Source organism: Ostrea edulis, chromosome 5 (assembly GCF_947568905.1).
Source record: "Ostrea edulis chromosome 5, xbOstEdul1.1, whole genome shotgun sequence".
NCBI classification, from domain to species: Eukaryota; Metazoa; Mollusca; class Bivalvia; order Ostreida; family Ostreidae; genus Ostrea; species Ostrea edulis.
Window position 1 is genome coordinate 82,815,888 of NC_079168.1, and position 23,805 is coordinate 82,839,692.

General features: G+C 35.0%; 2 protein-coding genes across 8 annotated transcripts in view; one reads left to right on the plus strand and one right to left on the minus strand.

Annotated features, from left to right (window-relative positions):
- Positions 1 to 12,665, minus strand: part of LOC125649727 (neuronal acetylcholine receptor subunit alpha-10-like) — a 42,559-nt gene extending 29,894 nt beyond the window's left edge. Inside the window, exons 1-2 of one of the 4 annotated variants that reach the window (XM_056166497.1) lie at positions 12,410 to 12,665; positions 5,671 to 5,802 (exon numbers count right to left, since the gene is read on the minus strand). The gene's annotated coding sequence lies outside the window, so the exon portion shown is untranslated. Of the gene's footprint in view, positions 1 to 4,290; positions 4,310 to 5,670; positions 5,803 to 12,409 lie in introns of those variants that run through there. The other 3 variants (XM_056166500.1, XM_056166499.1, XM_056166501.1) reach the window with 3 other exon arrangements.
- LOC125649725 (neuronal acetylcholine receptor subunit alpha-10-like) overlaps positions 9,873 to 23,805 on the plus strand; it is a 35,196-nt gene continuing 21,263 nt past the window's right edge. The window contains exons 1-2 of one of the 4 annotated variants that reach the window (XM_048877439.2): positions 9,873 to 10,353; positions 19,185 to 19,271. In XM_048877439.2, coding sequence (XP_048733396.1) covers positions 19,208 to 19,271 — 64 coding nt within the window. In that variant the 5' untranslated portion in view covers positions 9,873 to 10,353; positions 19,185 to 19,207. Of the gene's footprint in view, positions 10,354 to 12,825; positions 12,962 to 16,628; positions 16,716 to 19,184; positions 19,272 to 23,805 lie in introns of those variants that run through there. The other 3 variants (XM_048877438.2, XM_048877440.2, XM_056166496.1) reach the window with 3 other exon arrangements.

Sequence of the window (23,805 nt, forward strand, 5' to 3'; positions counted from 1 at the left end):
CAAGAGCACGGCAACACATTTATTTTGATTTCCTAAAGCTATTTCACAAATTCTATCAATCAATAAAGCGTTTATAGATTAGAAAGGTCATTGTACTGTTCTAAAAATCAACCACTTCTTAAAAATATATTGTTTGTTTTATTCCGGTTGGCATCTACCTTATTGTAGTTTTGTTTTAGATATTTCATATCAATATGCACGTTTATCTGAACAGATAAACAAATAAAAAAACAATTTTTTTCATTATGTTTACAATTCAAGGATAATTTTGATAGACTGATAAGACGTTTTCCATAACATGCATGTACATATTACACCACCCAAAAAAGAAACACTCAAAGATAATTCTTTTATAAATTTCATTTCAGAATTTCTGCTGCGTTTCCTTTTTTTTTTTTTAAAGACTTGTTTGTTTTTGTTTTTATTCTCGTATACACAATCGTAAAAAAGAAGGAAAGAAGAAATGGAGAAAACCAGGTGTTTTAGAATAAATACTACTGAATTATTAGTAAATTTAAAAAATGCGATAATAACACTGACGGAACACACAGCTGTATATGGCGATGTCCCTTTCTGATCATGACGTGTAACAAATATACAACACCGAGCGGTTCATAGGTACCTGTAAAGTGCGAAACGAAACGAAATCTACCGAAACGAAACGGAACCGACCGAAACGAAACATACCGAAACGAAACAGATTATATAACCAAACTCTTTTAATTATAATAATTAAAAACGGTATCTTAGGCCCCTGTGAACGTTACCACATATAAATAAAATTCGCCTCCCCCTTTGATGTTGGCTTTCGCCTTGACTGATACAAAGTTTAAAAAGTTGGAAGGGGCCGGGGTTGATTAAGCACAAAGTACGTATCCGAAGTTGATTAAATACCATGTATAATTAGTTTTGGTCCATAAATTTCAGAACGGAGGGTTACAGTCTTATAAAGTCAGAGGTCTGGGGAAACATACTAAACAAGAGTGGGGTAGCCGGTGTTGGATCCACCTTTGGGCATAATACATGTTTCAGTATTTTTTGCTCTAAAGGCAAATCTATGTATAGCTGCAGAACTGTAGCTCTCTGAAAAAATATTTTGACATAACAGAGAGCTACAGAGCCACCCCTTATAAAAACCTTCGATTTACGGCGCACAAAAAGCTGCGCACGGTTGAGGCCTTATATCGTTGTATTCTTGAGTTGCTGTCTCATAAATTTAATATCAAAAAATTCTTAACATATTTCCCTACTATACTTGTGTCTAAACATACCTTCAAATATTCATTAAAGCCCCATACGACCTGAAAACTCCCAGCTTCAAATGATTTCGTTTGTTGACGTAGCCATGTTAGGTAGCCGGTCAATTCGTACCCTGTTGTTGTTGGTATATATTCATAAAATTCTTTATATGTTATGTATTCACTCTTCATTTATTATCAATACGAATAATTTATACAAATTAAAAAAAATAAAGTTTTTCTAAAGGTAAAATAAGCTCTTGATTCATGAAAATGCTACTAAAGTCCTTAACACTCGTGTGGCAGGGATGGAGACCGGACCAGACTAATGAAAGCCGCATTGCCGTGAGTTTAGCTATTTGAATAATTATTATTTAAAGGCACTGGGATGATATATTATTTAAAATATTTAGCTAAAATGTTTGTGGGGATATTAGTTCACATCTAGACGATAATGTGCTAGTATGGAAATTAACCAGGATTCGATTTGACCGGCTACCTAATATGGCTACGTCAACAAACGAAATCATTTGAAGCTGGGAGTTTTCAGGTCGTATGGGGCTTTAATGAATATTTGAAGGTATGTTTAGACACAAGTATAGTAGGGAAATATGTTAAGAATTTTTTGATATTAAATTTATGAGACAGCAACTCAAGAATACAACGATATAAGGCCTCAACCGTGCGCAGCTTTTTGTGCGCCGTAAATCGAAGGTTTTTATAAGGGGTGGCTCTGTAGCTCTCTGTTATGTCAAAATATTTTTTCAGAGAGCTACAGTTCTGCAGCTAATATATGTATACATGTGGATATTGTGTATTTGTTTGTCGTATAACAAACGGTGGATTCTAAGTATATCCTCCCGTTCTCTTTGTAATTTCTGCTTCCTTTGTTTTGTTCATAAGCCTTTTGATTTTACAAAATGCTGACCTCTCTCCTGATATTATTGCATAACACATTTCCGTTTTCCGTCCCATTTTCAATTCCCCTTCTTAGCAACATCTAAATGTATAGAGTTATCTTTAGACCCCCTTTCCAACTTTTAAAACTTTGTATCAGTCAAGCCGAAATCCTACATCAAAGGGGAGGCGAATTTTATTTATATGTGGTAACTTTAACAGGGGCCTAAGATACCATTTTTAATTATTATAATTAAAAGAGTTCGATTATACAATCTGTTTCGTTTCGTTTCGGTAGGTTTCGTTTCATTTCGGTGGGTTTCGTTTCGGTAGATTTCGTTTCGTTTCGTTTCCATTTCGTTTCGCACTTTACAGGTACCCAGCGGTTCATATCCTTTTCAAATATTATTTTCATGAACATATATGCCACATTCAGACTGTGAGTATGTATAATTCAGCAAAATAACCCGACTATTCGTAAGAACGTTCTCAGTAAGGAGTAATCACTCGGGCGGTCTCCATGTTAAAACAAATCAATTCCTTGTAGACTGAATTGAATTCACTAGAAAAAAATATCTCAACATTTTTAGGACAGGCTCGATAAGACCAACGGACAAATACAAACTGTGAAAGTCTTTCCATTTTTGAACATTCATGTGGGTATGAACTGCGACGCTTTATGCTGGCATACTTCTTGAAGCGCGTAGTTAGCGTTTGATAAAAAGTACGCCGGCTTGAAGCATTGCAGTTCATAACCTCATGTATTTTCGAAAATGAAGTTTATTTCTTATATTAACATTCTACTTTCATTTCTGCCAGAATACCAAGCCGTTGAAATAAAAGTACTATATTTATCTGTATCCATACGAGGATTGTTTACAACTGCAGCGTATTCATGAGAAAATGACTATCATCACAATTTGTCGAGGCATCAAAGGCAAACGCATTGGAACTGTACATATACACCTATACACACAATGTAAATATACCTCTATATACACACAATGTAAATATACCTCTATACACACACAATGTAAATATACCGCTATACACACACAATGTAAATACACATCTATACACACACAATGTAAATATACCGCTATATACACACAATGTAAATATACCTCTATACACACACAATGTAAATATACCGCTATACACACACAATGTAAATATACCGCTATACACACACAATGTAAATATACCGCTATATACACACAATGTAAATATACCGCTATACACACACAATGTAAATATACCGCTATACACACACAATGTAAATATACCTCTATACACACACAATGTAAATATACCGCTATACACACACCCTTCTTTTGTTTAACTGACTCTTTTAGTTTCTTTGATTTATGATGAATACTAATTTTTCTTCAGATGAAGTCTCTCATTTCCTCAGAGAATAGATTTTGGCTTTAATAAAGTAAATTATTTTGATATAATTTTCTCCAAGGCACGTGGTTGAATCGATATTTACATCTGGAGTAGCTATTGACTGCAGCTGCAGAGAGAATATCTCAAGGTGAGAATTTTTTTTTTTTATCCAACGACAAGCTGCAGTTTAGTGATGGTAGAAAATTGCAAACCCAACCCACCCGACCCGCCCCAATTGGCATATGTTTTAGAAGTAGTTCGAGGCAGAGATTGTCTTCTTTTAAGGCACTTAATCTCAATGAAGTTTTCAATTCAATTTGCATCATACTGGATAATTAATTATTGTTATTTTCACGTGTTGGTTGACCAATGGCGGCTACATGTATGCAAATGATACATAAAAATACAAAGAAATCGATTTGCAGTCATACTTTGTGGAAACCTAGAAACCTATATGGCTTTGTGCATTATATTTCGTAGCTAGATTATATAAAAAAACGAACAAAACGTTTAAGGGCCAAATAAGTTGTGATGTGAAAACTTTTCGTCGGACAAACAGACAGAGGCCGAACAAGAATTGATACCTTGAGAAAGTTCACTTTATCTGAACTAGAAACAGTTTTATAATGGGTTCTCCGGTGTGTGTGTGTGTGTGTGTGTGTGTGTGTGTGTGTGTGTGTGTGTGTGTGTGTGTGTGTGTGTGTGTGTGTGTGTGTGTGTGTGAAAGAGAGAGAGATAGAGAGAGAAAGAGAGAGAGAGAATTTACTGTTTATCTGATAGGAATCGTTGCCGCTGTGGATACATGTAATTTGACAATCCACTGGCAATTCAAATAACTCTATTGTCACTGAGAATTTGCAGAAACAGTATCAATTTGTAGATTTTCTGCTTGAAGCGAGTCTATTTTCGAAAAGAAAAGTGTTTTTGACAAATCAAAAATCACATGATGTCATTTTAAAACAGATACAAAACATGGATTCATCATTTATGGCAGAAATGATTACGTTTCAAGTTAAACATCCCTTTTCTTGCTTGATAAACGAAGATAGGGTGTCCCCAGACTAGCGGTAATTTGATAAGCGGAGACAGAGAGGAAATCAAAATTTAAGGATAAAAATCGATGTACATGCACTTAGATCGTAAAAACGTTGTCGGTGTGAGAGTTCCCTTCCAATATTTTTTGTAGTTTGATAGAGTATCCAGTATCCTCTGAATAAAAAAAGAAATTTTTACGCTGTCAGGTACTATTTTGGCAAATCAGCAATATAGATCTGCAAAACAGTTAGCTCCAGTAACTTGTAGTTCTCTCTGATTATCAAAGAGAAAGTACGCAATTTAAAAGTGAAAGAAAACTCAAACTTCCTATTGCAGTCAACAGGCTTTGCTCATTCCAATACATTTATATTTCTATTGTATTTGCCATTGATATATTTCCAAATTGTAATGACAGGCACGCGCTGAAGTTGTAACCAATGCGCGTATGAATACGAATCTACTTGAATGATATAGTATTCTATTTCAATGGCTCGGAATTCCGACAGAAATGAAGTAAGAATGTAAATATGAGACATAGATGTAATTTTGAAATACGTAAGGGTATGGCCTGTGACGGTTCACACCATAGTTTTTTTTATTTTGCGCTTCATGAAGTATGCTGGTGTTATGCGTCCCAGTTCATACCCTCATGTATTTTCAAAAATGAAATTTACTTCTTAATTGATAAAAAAAATTTATGAGTGCCGGCTTTTGCAGAGTGTTATGGTACATCCCCAAACTGAAAGTCACACGACAGACTAAAAGACTGAAAGTCACACGACAGACTAAAAAACTACAGGAATGTTGTATACAATTATAAATTCATAGGTGTTATATGATAGATAGATAGATACAATGTAGATAGATGGATGGATAGAGAGAGAGTGACACACACATACACACACACACAGAGAGAGAGAGAGAGAGAGAGAGAGAGAGGGGGGGGAATCAAAGAATACATATAAAAAAAATTTCAGAAACAAAACACAGCCTATCGAATCAACACCGGAATAATTGCAGTCTCCTCTCATACTCTCAGGAACAATCTTCAGACGCCTTTTTTCCCCCAATAAGAATTATTAAATTAGATAAGTATAAAATAAGCACTTACTGGTGTTTGTGTCGGTTTGGCGTCATATGGCCCATATAACCTAGATAATTATCAGTTTCACAAGGAAGATGTTGCGGGGATGAACCGTCACACCAGATGTTGCTGTCACCAGACAAATACGCAACAATGAACCTATAAAATGTCCATACAAAACACATTTATATACTTATTATTATCATAATCGGCCGTTTTGAGCTTATCACTAATCGAAAATAAAGGTTAATTCTCTAGATGGTGCAATCAACCAAACACCGACAAGTATGTCCACGAGAGGGGTAGGCTAAGCGTGGTGACACGTTGTGAATTGCTCTATAGTCATTAAGACCATCTAAATAGTTTTCTCTCATAACTAGTAAATAGGCGTCGTTGTGGTGAAGAATTTCTTGATGGAATTTAGTGGTATACAGAGGAAATATTTTGCACTGTGTTGCACTATCCAAATGAAGCCGTGAATGTCAATGTTTAGACATGGGTTTCACACATAATATGGATAAATGAAAATGGAACGTTCACGATTTTAAAAAGAAGTTATTGGATAGCATCCTTTGCTTCAGACCCAAAATGGTTCATGGCAACTGTCTGGTTCAGGGTCGACAAAGCAAGATTCTGAAAACATTGAGTACCACCATCAAAATCAATATTTGTTTGTTAATAAGGGTGTTTCGAATGTCTTAGTTTAATACGTATATTAAAAATATTTACATTTCCAATCTTTTTGCCTTTGATATCTCATCAAATCTTAACTATGATAGACATTTCCTCATGAAAGCGCTGCAGTTGTTAACAATGCGCGTATGAATACACAACTGCATGATGAATATTGTACGTCTATTTTAACTACAGGAAATTCCAACATATAAAAAAGTAGAATGTAGAAATATATATTTTTTTAAAAACTTTCGTACTTGAAAATACATTCATGAGGGTATGAACTAGCGATGTTTAACGCAAGCATACTTCATGAAGCGTTTCTTAAGAATGTTTGTTATAGCAAATATGCATTATAATCATGTCAGAGATTTTCTGTCTTTAAACGTTTCTTACAAAAACCAACAGCAACATCAACAACAGCGTCAATAGTAACATCAATAGCATCGTTGATAGATAAATAGATTAAGGCAATAAAAAAATTAGTCTTCCGAGATATCAATTGAAATAATACGTGTACATTAATTACGCAGAAAATAGATGCAAATGCGAGCCTCCTTAAATTACAAACCTTGAACAGCAGATGCGTGTAGGACTACGCGTTCACACAGTGCTACACTCGACAAGAAAAAAACATACCCAGACGAACCTTCACAAATAATGGCTCCGCGATTGTATTTTCCAGTCTCCAGACTAGTACAGTGTTTATTTTCATAATCATCAGATATTAAACTTTAAATCAAGCGTATACTTTATAAATTTTGCACAGTTGTGAACAAACACACCGAGTTTCACGAACAAACCTTAGAGGCTTTTCTTAAAGTCACGATTTAAAGAAACCATCAGTTGACTAACTGTAGATTCAGATTTTCAATTAAACGCGCTGTGTCTTTTTCAGCGCATACAGGTACTCTACCGCCCGTAGACCCTGCAAGGTTTTGTCATGTTTTCTTAATTCATTCCTCAATACACAGCAGGACTGTTTCTTTAAATCAAATCAAGGATAAAACCCTTTAAAATTGTCAGTAACATTGATTAGTATAAATATAAAACAAAATTACATTCCTTCCATCAGTTAGGTAATTCAAATATCTGCACAGAGGTGACGAAATGAATTTTCTCTGAATGGTTATTGCTCAGGTTTGGTTGATAATGCTGATTAGTGCTCATTTCATGTCATCTAAAGTTTTCAGGCATATTTAGTTCTTAAACTCACTGGAGGATATTGAGAGGGGGTATTATTGTACGAGTCTCACTGGATTAACTAAAGTGGGGGTATTATTGTATGAGACTCACTAGATTAACTTGAGAGGGGGTATCATTGAATGAGACTCACTGAATTAACTTGAGAGGGGGTATTATTGAATGAGACTCACTGGATTAACTTGAGAGGGGTATCATTGGATGAGACTCACTGGATTAACTTGAGAGGGGTATCATTGGATGAGACTCACTGGATTAACTTGAGAGGGGGTATTATTGAATGAGACTCACTGGATTAACTTGAGAGGGAGTATTATTGTTCGAAACTCACTGGATTAACTTGAGAGGGGTACTATTGAATGAGACTCACTGGATTAACTTGAGAAGGGGTATTATTGTGCGAGACTCACTGGATTAACTTGAGAGGGGGTATCATTGAATGAGACTCACTGGATTAACTTGAGAGGGGGTATTATTGAATGAGACTCACTGGATTAACTTGAGAGGGGTATTATTGAATGAGACTCACTGGATTAACTTGAGAGGGAGTATTATTGTACGAGACTCACTGGATTAACTTGAGAGGGGGTATTATTGAATGAGACTCACTGGATTAACTTGAGAGGGGTATTATTGAATGAGACTCACTGGATTAACTTGAGAGGGAGTATTATTGTACGAGACTCACTGGATTAACTTGAGAGGGGGTATTATTGAATGAGACTCACTGGATTAACTTGAGAGGGGTATTATTGAATGAGACTCACTGGATTAACTTGAGAGGGGGTATTATTGTACGAGACTCACTGGATAAACTTGAGAAGGGTATTATTGTACGAGACTCACTGGATTAATTTGGGAGGGAGTCAGGAAATTCACCAAATATGCATGCAATGAAAGAAGTACAGAATGAATTCACTCCAAGGAGGACCAAAGCTGTGATCAAAATGTAAATTTCTATTGATATCTTTACATTTTGTGAACTTGGTAGAAGCCTCAATATGGATGAGACTTTCTATGGTTGTTCACCAGTGATAATACGAATTCCGATACAACCTTATGTTGTCGATGTACTGTAATATTTCTTCAATTTTGCTCCAGCAGATGCAAATTATTCATAGAGGATTTTTTGCTTTTTGAAAACTGAAGTGGGTTGTTTCTTTTGAGACAGATTTCTATACCCTTTTGTGTAATGTCACGTATCTCAAACTGCATTCTGACAATCTCAGAATCAGTCTTTTGTCGTACTGTTTTGAATTGTATGGAGATGGTCTACATTGCTGATGTTTTTTGTGGTCCAATCCTTCTAAAATATTCAATATCTACAAATTAAATTTTTGTCATTTATGGTTCATCATCTCAAAGATATTCAACTGTATATAAACATATAATGACGTAAACGTCATTAGCAAACAATACACTCGGCGGGGGATAACAAAAATGGAGGACAGTGATTGGCGGGAACTAATATCGTATAATTAGATTTTGTCAACGTCACAATCGGTGCGCATGTGAATTCAATAAAGATATCTACGCATCTTTAATCTCTGAATGTCTGTATCCGGTTTCAGGAATTTTCTTATTGTGTGAAATTTGCCACATCTGGCAGAAAAAAAAATGATTAAAAGTAGCTGAATAAAAAGAAACTGGTTAGGATTTCTCTCGCGATGATTTATGGAAGCTGACAAACTTCATTACTAATGCACTGCATGATGACTTGAAAGAGTAAACGATAACAATGTTCTCGTTGTTTTTCACAGCGCAATATTTCAAAAATCTTTGACAGACTCTAATAGACACAATCACTTTATCTGAACTCAACGGAATTAAGTCCGTGTTTTCTCAATCTTTAATGGTAAATCAGAAAATTGTATCCCTATAAATAGGTAAGTGTTTAGTGAAAGTTTGTTTAAAGTACAATTGGGCGTTTAAATTAGACTGGAGTCTGATGAAATATTAATTATTACAATGTTTAATACAAACTGTAAAAAGTAGAACAAGAATTGGCGAGTATTATGTGAGTACGCATTTAATTAACACAATACGCTGTAAGTACAAAACATGAACCGCAAGGTGTGAATTTTTCAAGAGGTGTTAAATAAAGAAACTGTGTAGATAAACAACCGGTTCGTGAGCTCTACATGTTGTGTTAATTTATATGAAAGAAGTATCTATATTGTCTACATTGTATTTGTGATGTTTTGTACAGAATAGCTTACATTCTATACATTGTCTGCATCTCAAACCACTGTTCATTCATCCTGGTGAAGATCACGTGTCATCGTTTAACGCTGTGCTGGGTCAATTAGGGAATTCGTAAACGTTAGAAAAATTAATAAATAATCATTTCGTTCACACCTTGGCTAATATTCTCTCGTCAGAAATTTTCCATCTTTATTTGTAGAAGAGGCATAACTAATTACAAAAATCCAAGCTTCTGTCTTTACAGAAACTTTTATTGATCTTAGATCAGTGATGAGGGTAAGGGTTCCCATTTAACAGGGAGTATACGAGACGTGCGATTTATAACCATTCAATACCAGTTTGAATCACAGCCGGTCAATTCTTTCCAAGGATCTTGCTTAATCACGACATAAGCGGCGGCTTTTACACGTGACTGCTTTGGTGCTTCTTCCGGAACCAGGAAGGCCGCTTAGATCGTCGTATATTGCCTTTGATGAGATTTTTCGACGATCCATTATAATGAACGGTAATGACAAATGGTGTAGTTTCTGAGAGAGAGAAAAAAAAGTTTGAAGAAGAGAAATGAATATCTACTATCGCCACGTTAGGAAATACTTATAGAATGATTTTTGAATGAGCAAATTATCGGTAAGTTTATATGAAACTATATACAATGCATGCTTAATTTTTTGCTTGCTAAAGATTAACAAACGAAGTATCATTATGACTTAGTATTTATTCATGGGAAGTTCTGATTTCGAAAACAGTTTTGTTTTAGTGAAGGGAGTACTTAAAAGTATTTTTTCACGTGTCGCGTGAATATTCAGTGTTTAGTTTTCTATTATGTATAAATGCAATTCGTTCCGGAAAACACGAGCTGTGTCGTAAGAAATATAATGAGGTAAATAGTCCCTGCACATGCATACACACACACATGTATAGAAGTTGAAACATCATATGGAAAGAAACCATTATACACATTCATCAAAAGTCGGATTGGAAATTTGATTAAAAAGAAACTTTCTTCTGATTATCTTTGCATGGGAACGTCAATAAACATTGCAAAGGCCCCTCATAAATAGATGAAGGGATTGACTAAAGGTTGAAAATGTGCATAACAGAAAGAACTCGCTCAATCCATCGTGGGAATGCTATGCACCTCCGCGCTGTGACAAATATGAAGCAATACAGCTGGTGTTGATTTTATTAAATTCAGCGGAAGGACTTATCCAGGATTCCACCCAGAATAAAATGATGACCAATATTGTGTCAGATAGCATTCCGAAATGAAAATACGTTGTTTAACGTATTTGCAAGAAGATGGCCGCGGGCATTGCTTGTTTAATAAAAAGTTTAAGAAATAATTACTTAGGATTTTCAAGATGTTGCCAATTTTTGATAGGATGTTTTTAACTTAAACAATATGGTTAAATAACTTCCATCTGTACAGAATTTGTAGACGTCTTAACCCTAGGGGGTTTACATATGTCAAAATGATGGGTTTTTGTGTGTCCTTGGCTGGTGAGAGGAGTATCAATTATTTCTCAAATTACGTGGGTATACAGTGTGAAATAGTCCATTCTATTAAAGCAGATCAACTTCCATATATATCACTGGTATTTAAACCAAAGAAGTTGCTTTGATAAATGGAAGGAAGGGCCGTAAGAGCAATTTTACACAAATTATTTTTTTTTTTTAAAAATGTCTCCTATGGGCATGGTTGAAGTTGAATATTACTTTTACAAAATGGACCTACTTTAGTCTCTAATGACATATAGATTTACTCCTAATTCGTTATCGTTGAGCATTGATTTGCGGTCTGTTCCACATGAGAAAAAAATATCTTCATCCAAAATGAAATTTGGGGAGTTCTTTATCTTAGTTTTCTGTCATGATTCTATCATTAAATGATGTGACTGCATTAACAAATAACATCTGATTTAAAATAAATCGGGAGTGGTGATATATCGGGGGTGAATGGGAATATATACATGGGATGAAAATGACCTCTCTGCTTCTTCCATTTATTTTAAGTTGATATGAATTTTGAAAGGACAAATTGCTTGATACTGAAAAAAATCCTCTGAATTCCATCGAACGTCAAAACATTATTTCATGTCTAATTTAACTTAAGTATATACATTTGTACTTTGTAATCATAGTTACGACTTTGAAGTCATATAAAGGGTGTGTGTGTGTGTATGTATGTGTATGTCTGCCAAGCTTTCATAAGGTTTGAATGTAAGCAGATTTGTTTGTTGTGTAATGTCAAAATATGAAATCTGTGCCAGAGTAAACTTAGTAATGATAAGAACTATTTTGACAGACTTTGGTAAGCAAATTCCAAGTATAATTTGTGATAAATGTTTGTAAGGTCCACATACAAACTTTTTGCCTAATCAGTGTGGACTTAAGATGACTAATTTTTAAATATGGACTTAAGACAAAAGTAAATTGTTATGAAAACTTAACACGCAGTGAAATCTATTTCTTATTTAAACATCACAGATTTTTTCATCATTGTTAATGCGTTCTTCAATGCTACATACGTATTCTGAAGGAAAAAAAATTCAAACAGCCAATTTTCGCATACCAGCGTGCAGAACATATTAGAAAACAGACGTTCTTACATAAGGATTAGGGTAACTACGGACTCTGTATTAGTACTATTAGTAATACTAATGTCATATTTAACGGGACTTACCGTTCCGTACGTAATCCTTACTATAAGAGCCCGTGTTCTATCACATCTTTAGTGTTTCCTGTTATGCTGTATAACAAAGAAACTTTTCTCTTTATATCCGTCTGCAATATGATACTGCACCTTTTTACTTATCTAAAGACCAGTTTTGTGGCATATCGCGTATACCTGTTTATTTACTGAACTTTTTGTACACCTTGTTTTGTATGAATTCATCTCCGACAGGAGAAAGATCAGCGGCTTATACCTTAAAAAATATATTTTATTCAAACTTTGCTCAGCAATTACAGATATTATTTTTCCATGCAGAGGAGATTTAAATTTTGTTCCCTAATTACAGAGGAACGCGATGTGTACTGTTCAGCAGATAAATAGCTTTTGTTATATGAGATCAAACTTCACTATGGATAATCATCAAATCTGTTTTACCGATCCCAATGTAGATCTGATTTTGACACGCTGCATTGACTTTTACAAAGGTCATGATTTTACCAGACGGTACATATACCCCCAGTTTTCACGATTCATTAACTCCGACGTGACATCGATTTAAAGGTAGGATACCTTAGCAAAATCCATATGCTTATTAATAATTGTATCTTTATTATCGTTATCATTATTTTTATACGAAAACTACGAATTTCTGAAGTAAATTTGTATTCTCTTTCACTTGTTTTATATACACATTTCAGTATGAATTGGACTTGTTTTGAATAGATTTACTCAATGTGTATGTATACTGGAAGGAATTATCCGACGATTTTTAACCAAACACATGCACTTATAAGCATGGAAGAATGATCTTTTGTTTGAGTTGACGGAATTGTAATTTCACAAATCCAGTAGATTAAACATTACATTGTGATATCACATTGTGATATTTTGGTATTGATGAAGTAAAGTTTTAACACGCAGAGTTATAGAAATTGTCGCCTTTACCCTCGTGAAATACACTGTGATATATGTTATATGTAATATAGAAATGGTCGTCCTTAACCTGGTGTAATACACTGTGATATATGTTATATGTAATATAGAAATGGTCGTCCTTAACCTGGTGTAATACACTGTGATATATGATATATGTAATATAAAAATGGTCGTCCTTAACCTGGTGTAATACACTGTGATATATGTTATATGTAATATAGAAATGGTCGTCCTTAACTTGGTGTGACACACTGTGATATATGTTATGTGGTGAATGTAACATATAAGATAGTAACCTCTGGCAACTTAAATATCATACATTGTATATTTACCTGTGATATGGTATATGTAACTCATGAAATGCTATTTCCAACCGTTTTCCCTGTGATAAAAACCCTTTCAGTGTGTTAATTTCTCAAAGTTACACAGAGTAGACAGTGATTCCTTTTAAGTATATGTAATCTATGAGATAGTATATGTAATCTATGAGATAGTATATGTAATCTATGAGATAGAATATGTAATCTATGAGATAGTATATGTAATCTATGAGATAGTATATGTAATCTATGAGATAGAATATGTAATCTATGAGATAGTATATGTAATCTATGAGATAGTACATGTAATCTATGAGATAGAATATGTAATCTATGAGATAGTACATGCAATCTATGAGATAGTATATGCAATCTATGAGATAGTATATGTAATCTATGAGATAGTATATGTAATCTATGAGATAGAATATGTAATCTATGAGATAGTATATGTAATCTATGAGATAGTACATGCAATCTATGAGATAGTATATGTAATCTATGAGATAGAATATGTAATCTATGAGATAGTATATGTAATCTATGAGATAGAATATGTAATCTATGAGATAGTATATGTAATCTATGAGATAGTACATGTAATCTATGAAATTATATATGTAATCTATGAGATAGTATCTGTAACTTATGGGACCGCCCCGGTGGTCTAGAGGTTCGCCCCGCATGCGGAAGACCCGGCCGCGACAGACCCAAGTCGTTAAAACAGGTAGTGACAGTTCCATCGCCAAACGCTCGACATCAGGTGTGAATGTCACGGGTCCTCGGAGATTACCTTAAAAACGGATGCCCCGTGTCACAGTAGGTGTGGCACGCTAAAGAACCCTCACTGCTTAATGGCTGTAAGCGCCGAGCAAAGACCTAAATTTGAAGCCCTTCACCGGTCTTAGTGACGTCTCCATATGAGTGAAAAATTCTCGAGAGAGACGTTAAATAAGATACAATCAATCATATGAGATAGTATATGATATGGTATATGTAATCTATGAGATAGTATAAATATGACAAGGTATATGTAACCTATGAGATGGTATTTGTTGTAATTCATGAGATAGTATATATCGTGGGAGTCTCTGTGAGGAAGCACCCACACCGACAATAAGTACTTTGTTTTATGTTATTACACCCCCCCCCCCCCCGCACACGCACACACACACACACACACACACACACACACACACACACACACACACACACGCACACACAACAACAACAACATTAGTACTTTGTTTTACGTCATGAAACCTCCCCCCCCCGCACCGACAATAAGTACTTTGTTTTACTTTATGACCCCCACCCACCCACACACACCGATAATTAGTACTGTTTTATTTAATGAAGGCCGCCCCACACATCGACAATTTGTACTTTGTTTAACGTTATGAAGCCCCCCCCCCCCCCCCCCCCCCCCCTTCAACCACACACACCGATAATTAGTACTTTGTTTTACTTAATGAAGACCGCCCCACACATTGACAATCAGTACTTTGATCCTGTACTTTCAACCAAACAGCGTTAGAAAATTTTGTTTTAATGCTGCCTTTGTAAATGAGCCGTGGTCTCTGTAAAATGACCCCTGACCTCCTGTTTGATCTAGGGCTACATCAGTCTGATCAGCTTCGTACATCTGCTGTTTGTTAAAAGTCAATATTTATGTTATTATTTCAATATCAGAGTACACAGAGGTGAGACCTAACATTTTATTATATGCTTACCTAAATAACGATAGAAATGATAGTGATTATAATGCATTGTATGTAGATGTGGTTTATTGTGTTTCGGACTACTAAACACACCAGTCTAGATTGTAGAAGATTGTAGATACGGCAATCTCTGACAATCTATAAACCTGCTACCATTATCCCGATCTTTACGCCCAAACAATATCTATCCATTCCATCGATAGATACTGTAATGTGTTGATATAGTGTTATATGTTAAAACTCATCCAGTATAAATTGTTTTGTGTAATGTGGCAGGTGCTCTAGCCTGGGTATAGTTAATATACGTGTGTAAAACAATGTACAGAGATTATGAGATCCTTATAATATTACGTATATATTATAGCTTCTTTGTGTAAACCGTTTTACTTTGACATAAATATATAAAGTCACAGGACCCAGTTACACGAAGGTTAGTTAACTTTAACTGACTGTTAACTTGCCATTAACTTGAACATGTTCATATAGTGTTAATTTGAAGTTTACTGTCAGTTAAACTTAACTAACCTTTGTGCAACTGCCCCCTGGAGTTCAAAATGTCTCAGCTCATGGTCCCACGTTACGAGTTCTGATGCAGTTTGTACATATTATAGTTATTTCCGATAATGGGGGAAATGGTTTTGTTCGATATCTATAGCTACCTGCTGACTGTGAACAGATCTCAATGAGCCATCAGTGATGTATTTCTCAATGTTGAAGGCATGTTGAACATGTACTTTAAAACAACACCGTTCTGATCACGCTGTGGAGTTTTCTCCGAAGAGAGGTAGATGACCTCCTCCTCGCTAGTACAGAACTAGATAAGCTCCAATACTGTGCAGAAGAAAAAAAAATGCAGAACCTGTTTCCCTTAATATCAATCCATTATTTGATTCAAATAATAGTACTCAAAATTATTGTATGAATATGTAAATATTGCACGGGGTCAGTTTTGTGCAATGTTCCAATTAGTAGAACAAATTGAAATATTAGAAGGCTAATATTGGTAGCAGCATTTCATTATGTTTGTTCACTGAATGTGATATCGACTTTGAGCGTTGCACATGTCGCCCCAATCCGCTAATGTGTCCACTTTGTTGATTTTATAAATAACAATAAAATCGGCTGACATAATTACATAACTAACATACGTTTGAAAGCGTGATCCCTCTCATGGTATGTCGATAACAAAGCTCAAACGGAAATATCACACACACACACACACACACACGTGCACGCACATGCACACACACATATACACGCACGCACATTTCCTTTTCATTAAGGACGTTAGATCCTCAGATTTTGAGCACCACCGCGCAGGATGCTATACCTGTCTAGGTAGGTGTTCAATACTTATATATTTAATTGGTCCAAACATATTCTACTTTTATTACTAAAACATATCCAGTTGAAAATATGTATGTCATTTCAAATATTGAAAGGTTTTGGAAATACTACATTTTGTGGCAAAAGGATTGTTTAATCACAAAGCTCTAAATCTGTACGAATTTACCGTTTCTTGGTTTATCTAATATACTCATGTATTGTCAATATTTATACCCCTAGATGTTTTCAAATCTGTAATTCATTATACAAATAGTAGACACTTGGAACTAATTAAGATGTTGTAAATATATTATATAAAGATTCATATATTGACTTGCCTGAAATTTTGCTTGAAAATCGAGTATTTTGGCTAATAATTCAATCTTTTTTAAAATCTATATCCCCTACTTTTTAAAGTTCCATCTAAAATTTTGAAGCAAGTTTTTGTAACTTTTGTTCAATTTGAAAAATTAGCAATATTCTAGTATGTTCTTTTGAACTCTCACATTCTATATGCTATTTTCCCGTATTTTAGTGCAAAAACGTCAATATCTATTTTTAATCCACTATCATTAAATTTTATTTTGACATCTTTGTTGTTAAAAAAAACCTGAGCAGGTATTTATTTCATGTAGTAATTGATTTGTGTTGTGTTGACACCAACATACAAAACTATATAGTGTATGTGAATATTTCAGTGCCAAAAAAAAAAAAATTAGATACCCCCCCCTCCCCCCCAAAAAAACCCTAACGTGCACTATGACCCCAGTTTTTCCTTTTACTTTCATAAACCCCCTTTCATGTAGTTTTAAAAAATGTACCTACAATATAAAAGTTTTTAAAAATGATAATACTACAAAACTAAGGTGTGAGCCTCTTTAAATTCTGGTATCAAAATGACTTTTCTAGAGCTATAATCAGATCATCCGTAATATAAAACCGGACAAGAATGTGCAAACATCGGTGAGGGAGTATATAGTTCATTTGCACATAGGAAAGCATGCCTTATTATCTGCAAGGTTAGATATACTCAAACAAAACGCCCTGCTAGAGAAACAAACTGTCTCTTCATCGTATTTGTTTTACAGATAGTGTTAATGATGACCCCCACGATGAAAACTTTCAAAACAAGAACAAAACGTTTTGCATTTCAGAAATATCTAACTAAATTGACCACATTGCATACAATATCATTTTGAATTAGAATACATTCACAACCGTATAATTCAATTGGATACACCCAAAATTATCTAGTAAAACTGATTATTTAATAAAAGAATTAGCTTTATGATAAAAATTGTCAAATGCAACTGATTATATCTAAAATTATTTTGTAAATCTCATTAACTTATAAGTAATATTAAATGAAAACTAGATTACATCGAGAAAATTTTCGAGATACATGTATATATGAAGTATGTAGTATCATGGAGAACTTATTACGATTTGATGTGATATTATGCTGTTGAATTACTGAATAAGCTAACTAGGTTACATTCAAATGGAAATTTAGGGAACGTTAAATGTTTGATTTATCTGATAAAGCTTCAATCAGTTAATAAGCTTAAATCATCTCATTACATGTATATTTCACACATAGTATCAGAAGTCTAAAATTATCATAGAAAGCTTATGGGATGTCATCCAAAGATTTTGAATTGGTATTCAAAATAGTTTCCATTATATGATAAAATTTATGAAATTCCGTCTATAAGTCTTTGAATATTCAAACAATTATATATTTTATCTTGAGGCCTTCTGTTCAGAATTACACAGAAAAATTATGCGCATAAGCTAGTATGTGTATTAGTCTTAAATCTCTGTAATTATTTCAACAAATCATTTCACTGAAGACGAGGAGAGTATATTTTAGATGCGCGAGGTGAACAGATTTGATTACAATAATTCTAGTTGTTTAATACCTCCTCTGCGTTGCGTAATTTTATTGTAAGCATTGCTGACACAAACACATCAATACGTTCATGTTTGTGTTTTAAGATAAGCACCAGACGTAGAAACGGTTTTCAAATCCACAGAATTGTTTTATAAACACCGCGAGGCGTGGAAAATGTCAGGTAAACACGATCACCAAAGACGACCTACTGAAATCCCCAAGATCTCAGTTTTTGATTCATTACGTGGCACTTTTTGTGAAGAACTGAAACTGACGACCAGTTTCAACCCCAAAGCGAGGAATTTTCTGAATCCAAACAATAGTATGGTTTTAGCAGCCATTGGCTATTTTGTCTGCCGATCGCCTTATAAAAACACTGTATACACAGGTTGTGATTTTTTTTCCTTTCGTTAAACAACTGTATGCTTTCTAACAAATCTTAAAGGCTTTTGCTGTTACATGAATTCCTAGTGTCACCCAGTGTCATGGCAAGTAATCACCAAGGTGATGAAACCTTTCACGGTGTCGCAGTGTGACGGAGGCGATCAGTCGGAGCCACGGAGTTTTAACCTCTACCTCTGTTTCAGGTGCTGCAGACGAACTGAGGAGGATGACGTCACGTTGTATTTTGCTTTGTTGTGTAGTTTACACCGCCCTGCTTGGTGCTGACGCAGGTATAGTGTGTAAATTTTTATTTTGTACTAACCTCCATAAATCATACAGGTATTTATACCCGCACTTTCTAAAGAAAGTTCGGGTATATTGTTTTTATCTCGGTCCGTCCGTCCGTCTGTCCCGGTTGTTGTCACTAAAACTGTGTCCACATTTACAGCGCAATCCAAATGATATTCTACGAGCTGAATAGCAAAGTCCTGTAGATGTGCAATAAGGTTTCAGAATGTTCATATTGGCCCCAGGGGGCAAATAGGGCCTGAAAAATGACATTTTCTAACATAAAGCTTGTCACTTAAACTCCATCTACATCTGTAGGAGCAGTCACATGATATTCTAGGAGCTGAATAGTAATGTCCTGTAGATGTGCAATAAGGTTTCGGAATTTTCATATTGGCCCCAGGGGGCAAATAAGGGCCGAAAAATGACGTTTTCTATTACAAAGCTTGTCACTTAAACTCCATCTATATCTTTAGGAATAGTCACATGATATTTAGGGAGCTGAATAGTAATGTCCTGTAGATGTGCAATAAGGTTTTGGAATTTTCATATTGGCCCTAGGAGGCAAATAGGGGCTGAAAAATGACGTTTTCTTTCACAAAGCTTGTCACTTTAACTCTATCTACATCTTTAGGAATAGTCACATGATATTCAAGGAGCTGAATAGTAATGTCCTGTAGATGTGCAATAAGGTTTCGGAATTTTCATATTGGCCCCAGGGGGCAAATAGGGGCCAAAAAATGACGTTTTCTATCATAAAGCTCCATCTACATCTTTAGGAGTAGTCACATGATATTCTAGGATTGATGACCTTGAAAGTGGGTCAAGGTCAAAGGTCAAGATCACTTTCTCCTCCACAAAGTCTTAGGTGGTTGACCTTTAAAAATGGGGTCAAGGTCAAAAGTCAAGGTCACTCTTCAAGATGTGGGTCTCCACAAGCGACGCAACATTCAAACTCCATTATTTCTTCTCTTTATATCATCTAGTATTTAACCCTGTTCACATTACCTTCGTAAATATTTTGCTCACAAAAACGTCAGCTGGGTCAAATGATCATAGTTATATTTAGAGAGGGGGAAAGTGGAATATGACGATGTCTGATCATCAACTTTTATCACATTTGTTTGAGAATGTAATTCACTAAAAATTAAACTTGTCGTAAAAATTACACACTGAAGTAACTACGACGAGTTGCAGAAAACCTGGATTTTCGAGTTCCTGCAGGATTCTATCTCTTGTGAAGTATATCTTGTGCAGAAGCGGATGTAGGAATTTTTGAAGTGGAAGGGGGGGGGGGGGTCCAGCACTTGATCGTTTAGATACTTTTCACAACGTCTATCCGCTATCTATTTCTGATATCGCAAAGAAATGAGAGAGAGAGAGAGAGAGAGAGAGAGAGAGAGAGAGAGAGAGAGAGAGAGAGAAAGAGAGAGAGAGAGAGAGAGAGAGGTTACTCCCAGTAGGCTGGGGGCGGCCTAGGCCCCCAGAAGCTGTTGGGTAAATGGTGCAACTCCTGCATTCTGTCCTGCATTCTGAACATTTCCTGGCACTTCCTTTTCACTTTCAAATTGTCTACTTCTTAAACAATTTTTTTCATATTACATATATACAAATGTACTTTTTAAGAATTCTTTTTAAAAGCGATACTTGCATCTGACGAAAATATCGTAAATATATTATCAGTGTGTTGTCTTATTTATCCTAGAGTTGAATGATAATTATAATAGTGTTGATAAATTTGAATGAAGCAATTAATAGTACATATACATGTAAGTATCTACCGTTCATATCATTTGGACTCAAAGTCTCGTTAAAATTGAGTATTTCTTAAACTTTTTGGTTCTCCAAAGGGGTGGGGGGTCCAGACGCCCTGGACCCCCCCCCCCCTTCTGGATCCGCCCATGTCTTATGTGTTGTTTCTGCTAGGAACTTTCATTTGCGATTACAGTCACTTGCCCTTTAAAACCATCCCAATTCGAAGTAATATGAGCCCCGTCGGTTTTATTGACAACGCAATTTCTTTCTTTTGAAATGGGAAAGAAGTTCGAGTTATTGCCTCCTCTCTCTCTCTCTCTCTCTCTCTCTCTCTCTCTCTCTCTCTGGTTGGCAGTCGAAACGGTATGTAGTGAAAATGTAAGTTTAAACGATGAATTCAGTCATGTTTTGAAGATTTGGTATATCGAGGTTTGGCTTTAAGTACGTACTTTGTTTTAATAGCGTTAGGCCTAGTTGTCAAATTACTGAGTCAACTTCTTCATCCCCTTTTGGAACTGAGAATGCAATGACGTAGCCAAATCACACTGTGGCTTCTTTACTAGTTAAACATTATAGGATTCAGCGATATAAAAAAAAAGGGGGGGGGGTCCAGGAATCCAAAAAAAGAAGGAAAAAAATGAATCGATAAAAATAAATATACGTGTATCACCCAGTGCTAGTTAATATTTTATTCAACTTGTACATTAAAAATAATTGCCTACAAATATTAGCAGTATCATATTTAAAAAAAAAAAAACCAAAAAAAAAAAAAAAACACTACAAAGATGTCCCACAGAAAAAGGGGGGGGGGGGTGCCAATCCCCGGATTCCCCTCTGGATCCGCCATTTGGACAGAGAGTACATTTAAAGGCAAACACTTACGTTCGGGTATTACTGTCTCATGACAGCATCTAGTTTTATATTGAGTCAGTCAGGTGTCTCCCAATAAAGGATATTGTAGCCCTTACCTTATAATTATGATAGCTATGGAGTAATTACAATTTATGTAGAATTGCCTATTCATACAACATAGACCCTAGTGAAATAAAACATCTCTATAAAAGACAATTATTGAATTTCATTGTCTTTGAAGACCTTGACAGTATATCTTTAAATACATTGAATCTTTTAAGCATTATTTGGGAGTATGGTTTTTCTGATGATTTTATTAGATTTGAGATACTCAATCAGTTCAATCAGATCTCTTAGCGCAAACATCCGTGCATCAAAGTATCCAATTGGAAATAAACTTTCGAGCTTTCATGGGTTATCATTGGTATTTATATAAGTATGTATGTTTGTATGTATGTATATACCGAATAAACATTTACATGTATTCATTTGGGATTCGTATTATGATGGTGATTTGATCAGATTTGAGATCCTCAATCAGTACTCGGAACTCGTCTGGTGGTTTTATTAGATTTGAGATCCTCAATCAGTACTCGGAACTCGTCTGGTGGTTTGATTAGATTTGAGATCCTCAATCAGTACTCGGAACTCGTCTGGTGGTTTTATTAGATTTGAGATACTCAATCAGTACTCGGAACTCGTCTGGTGATTTTTAGCCGAGTTGCAACGAAGTTGAACTCGGATATTGGTTTGGTGATGCGGGCGGGAGGGCGTCAACAATTGGTTTCCGGATGATAACTCTAAAAATTTACAATCTAATCAAATGAAACTTTGATATATTGTTGGGTACCAGGTAAGGATGACCCCTGTTAATTTTGGAGGAAAATGGTCAAAGGTCAAGGTCACAGTGACCGAAAATAGAATGAAAATTTCAGAAAAATTTGGTTTCCGGATGATAACTCAAAACGTTTACAATCTAATCAAATGAAACTTTGATATATTGTTGGGTACCAGTTAAAGAAGATCCCTATTAATTTTGGAGAAAATTGGTCAAAGTTCAAGGTCACAGTGACCGAAAATAGAATGAAAATTTCAGAAAAATTTGGTTTCCGGATGATAACTCAAAAAGTTTACAATTTAATCCAATAACACTTTAATATATTGTTGGGTACCAGGTAAGGAAGACCCCTATCAATTTTGGAGAAAATTAGTCAAAGGTCAAGATCAGAGTGACCGAAAATAGAATGAAAATTTCAGAAAAATGTGGTTTCCGGATGATAACTCAAAAAGTTTAAATCCGAATCAAATGATACTTACAGATATTGTTATGTACCAAGTAAGGAAGACCCCTATTGATTTTGGAGAAAATAGGTCAAAGGTCAAGGTCACAGTGACCGAAAATAGATTTTAAATTCCAAAAAATTTTGGGTTCAGGAGGATATTTTAAACTCGAAATTTTTTAATTTGAATCAAATGAAACTTAGATATATTGTTGGATACCAGCAAAGGAAGGCCCCTATTCATTTTGGAGGTAAAAGGTCAAGGTCACAGCGACCGAAAATAGATTGAAAACTTCAGACAAATATGGTTTCTGGACAGTAACTCGAAATGTTTAACTCCAAACTCCTTTTAAAAATGTATTCACAAGAATTTATTACATTATATCCAACAATTAGTTCTTCACAATTATAAATATGCCACATCATTCCTGACTTTACAATGTATCCCAAGCAACTCGTTACTAGCTTGAAAATACGGATGTATATTTAATTGCTGTTATAAAATTTAGAAATTCATTTCAAAATTAAGGATTATCTCCCTCGTGCATAGCTCTTATCCTTGGACGAATTTGGCTCCACTTTTTTGGCACGCTGTTTTTGGCTATATTTAGCTCCAACACTTCATAGTTATTTTTGGATTTCAAACATT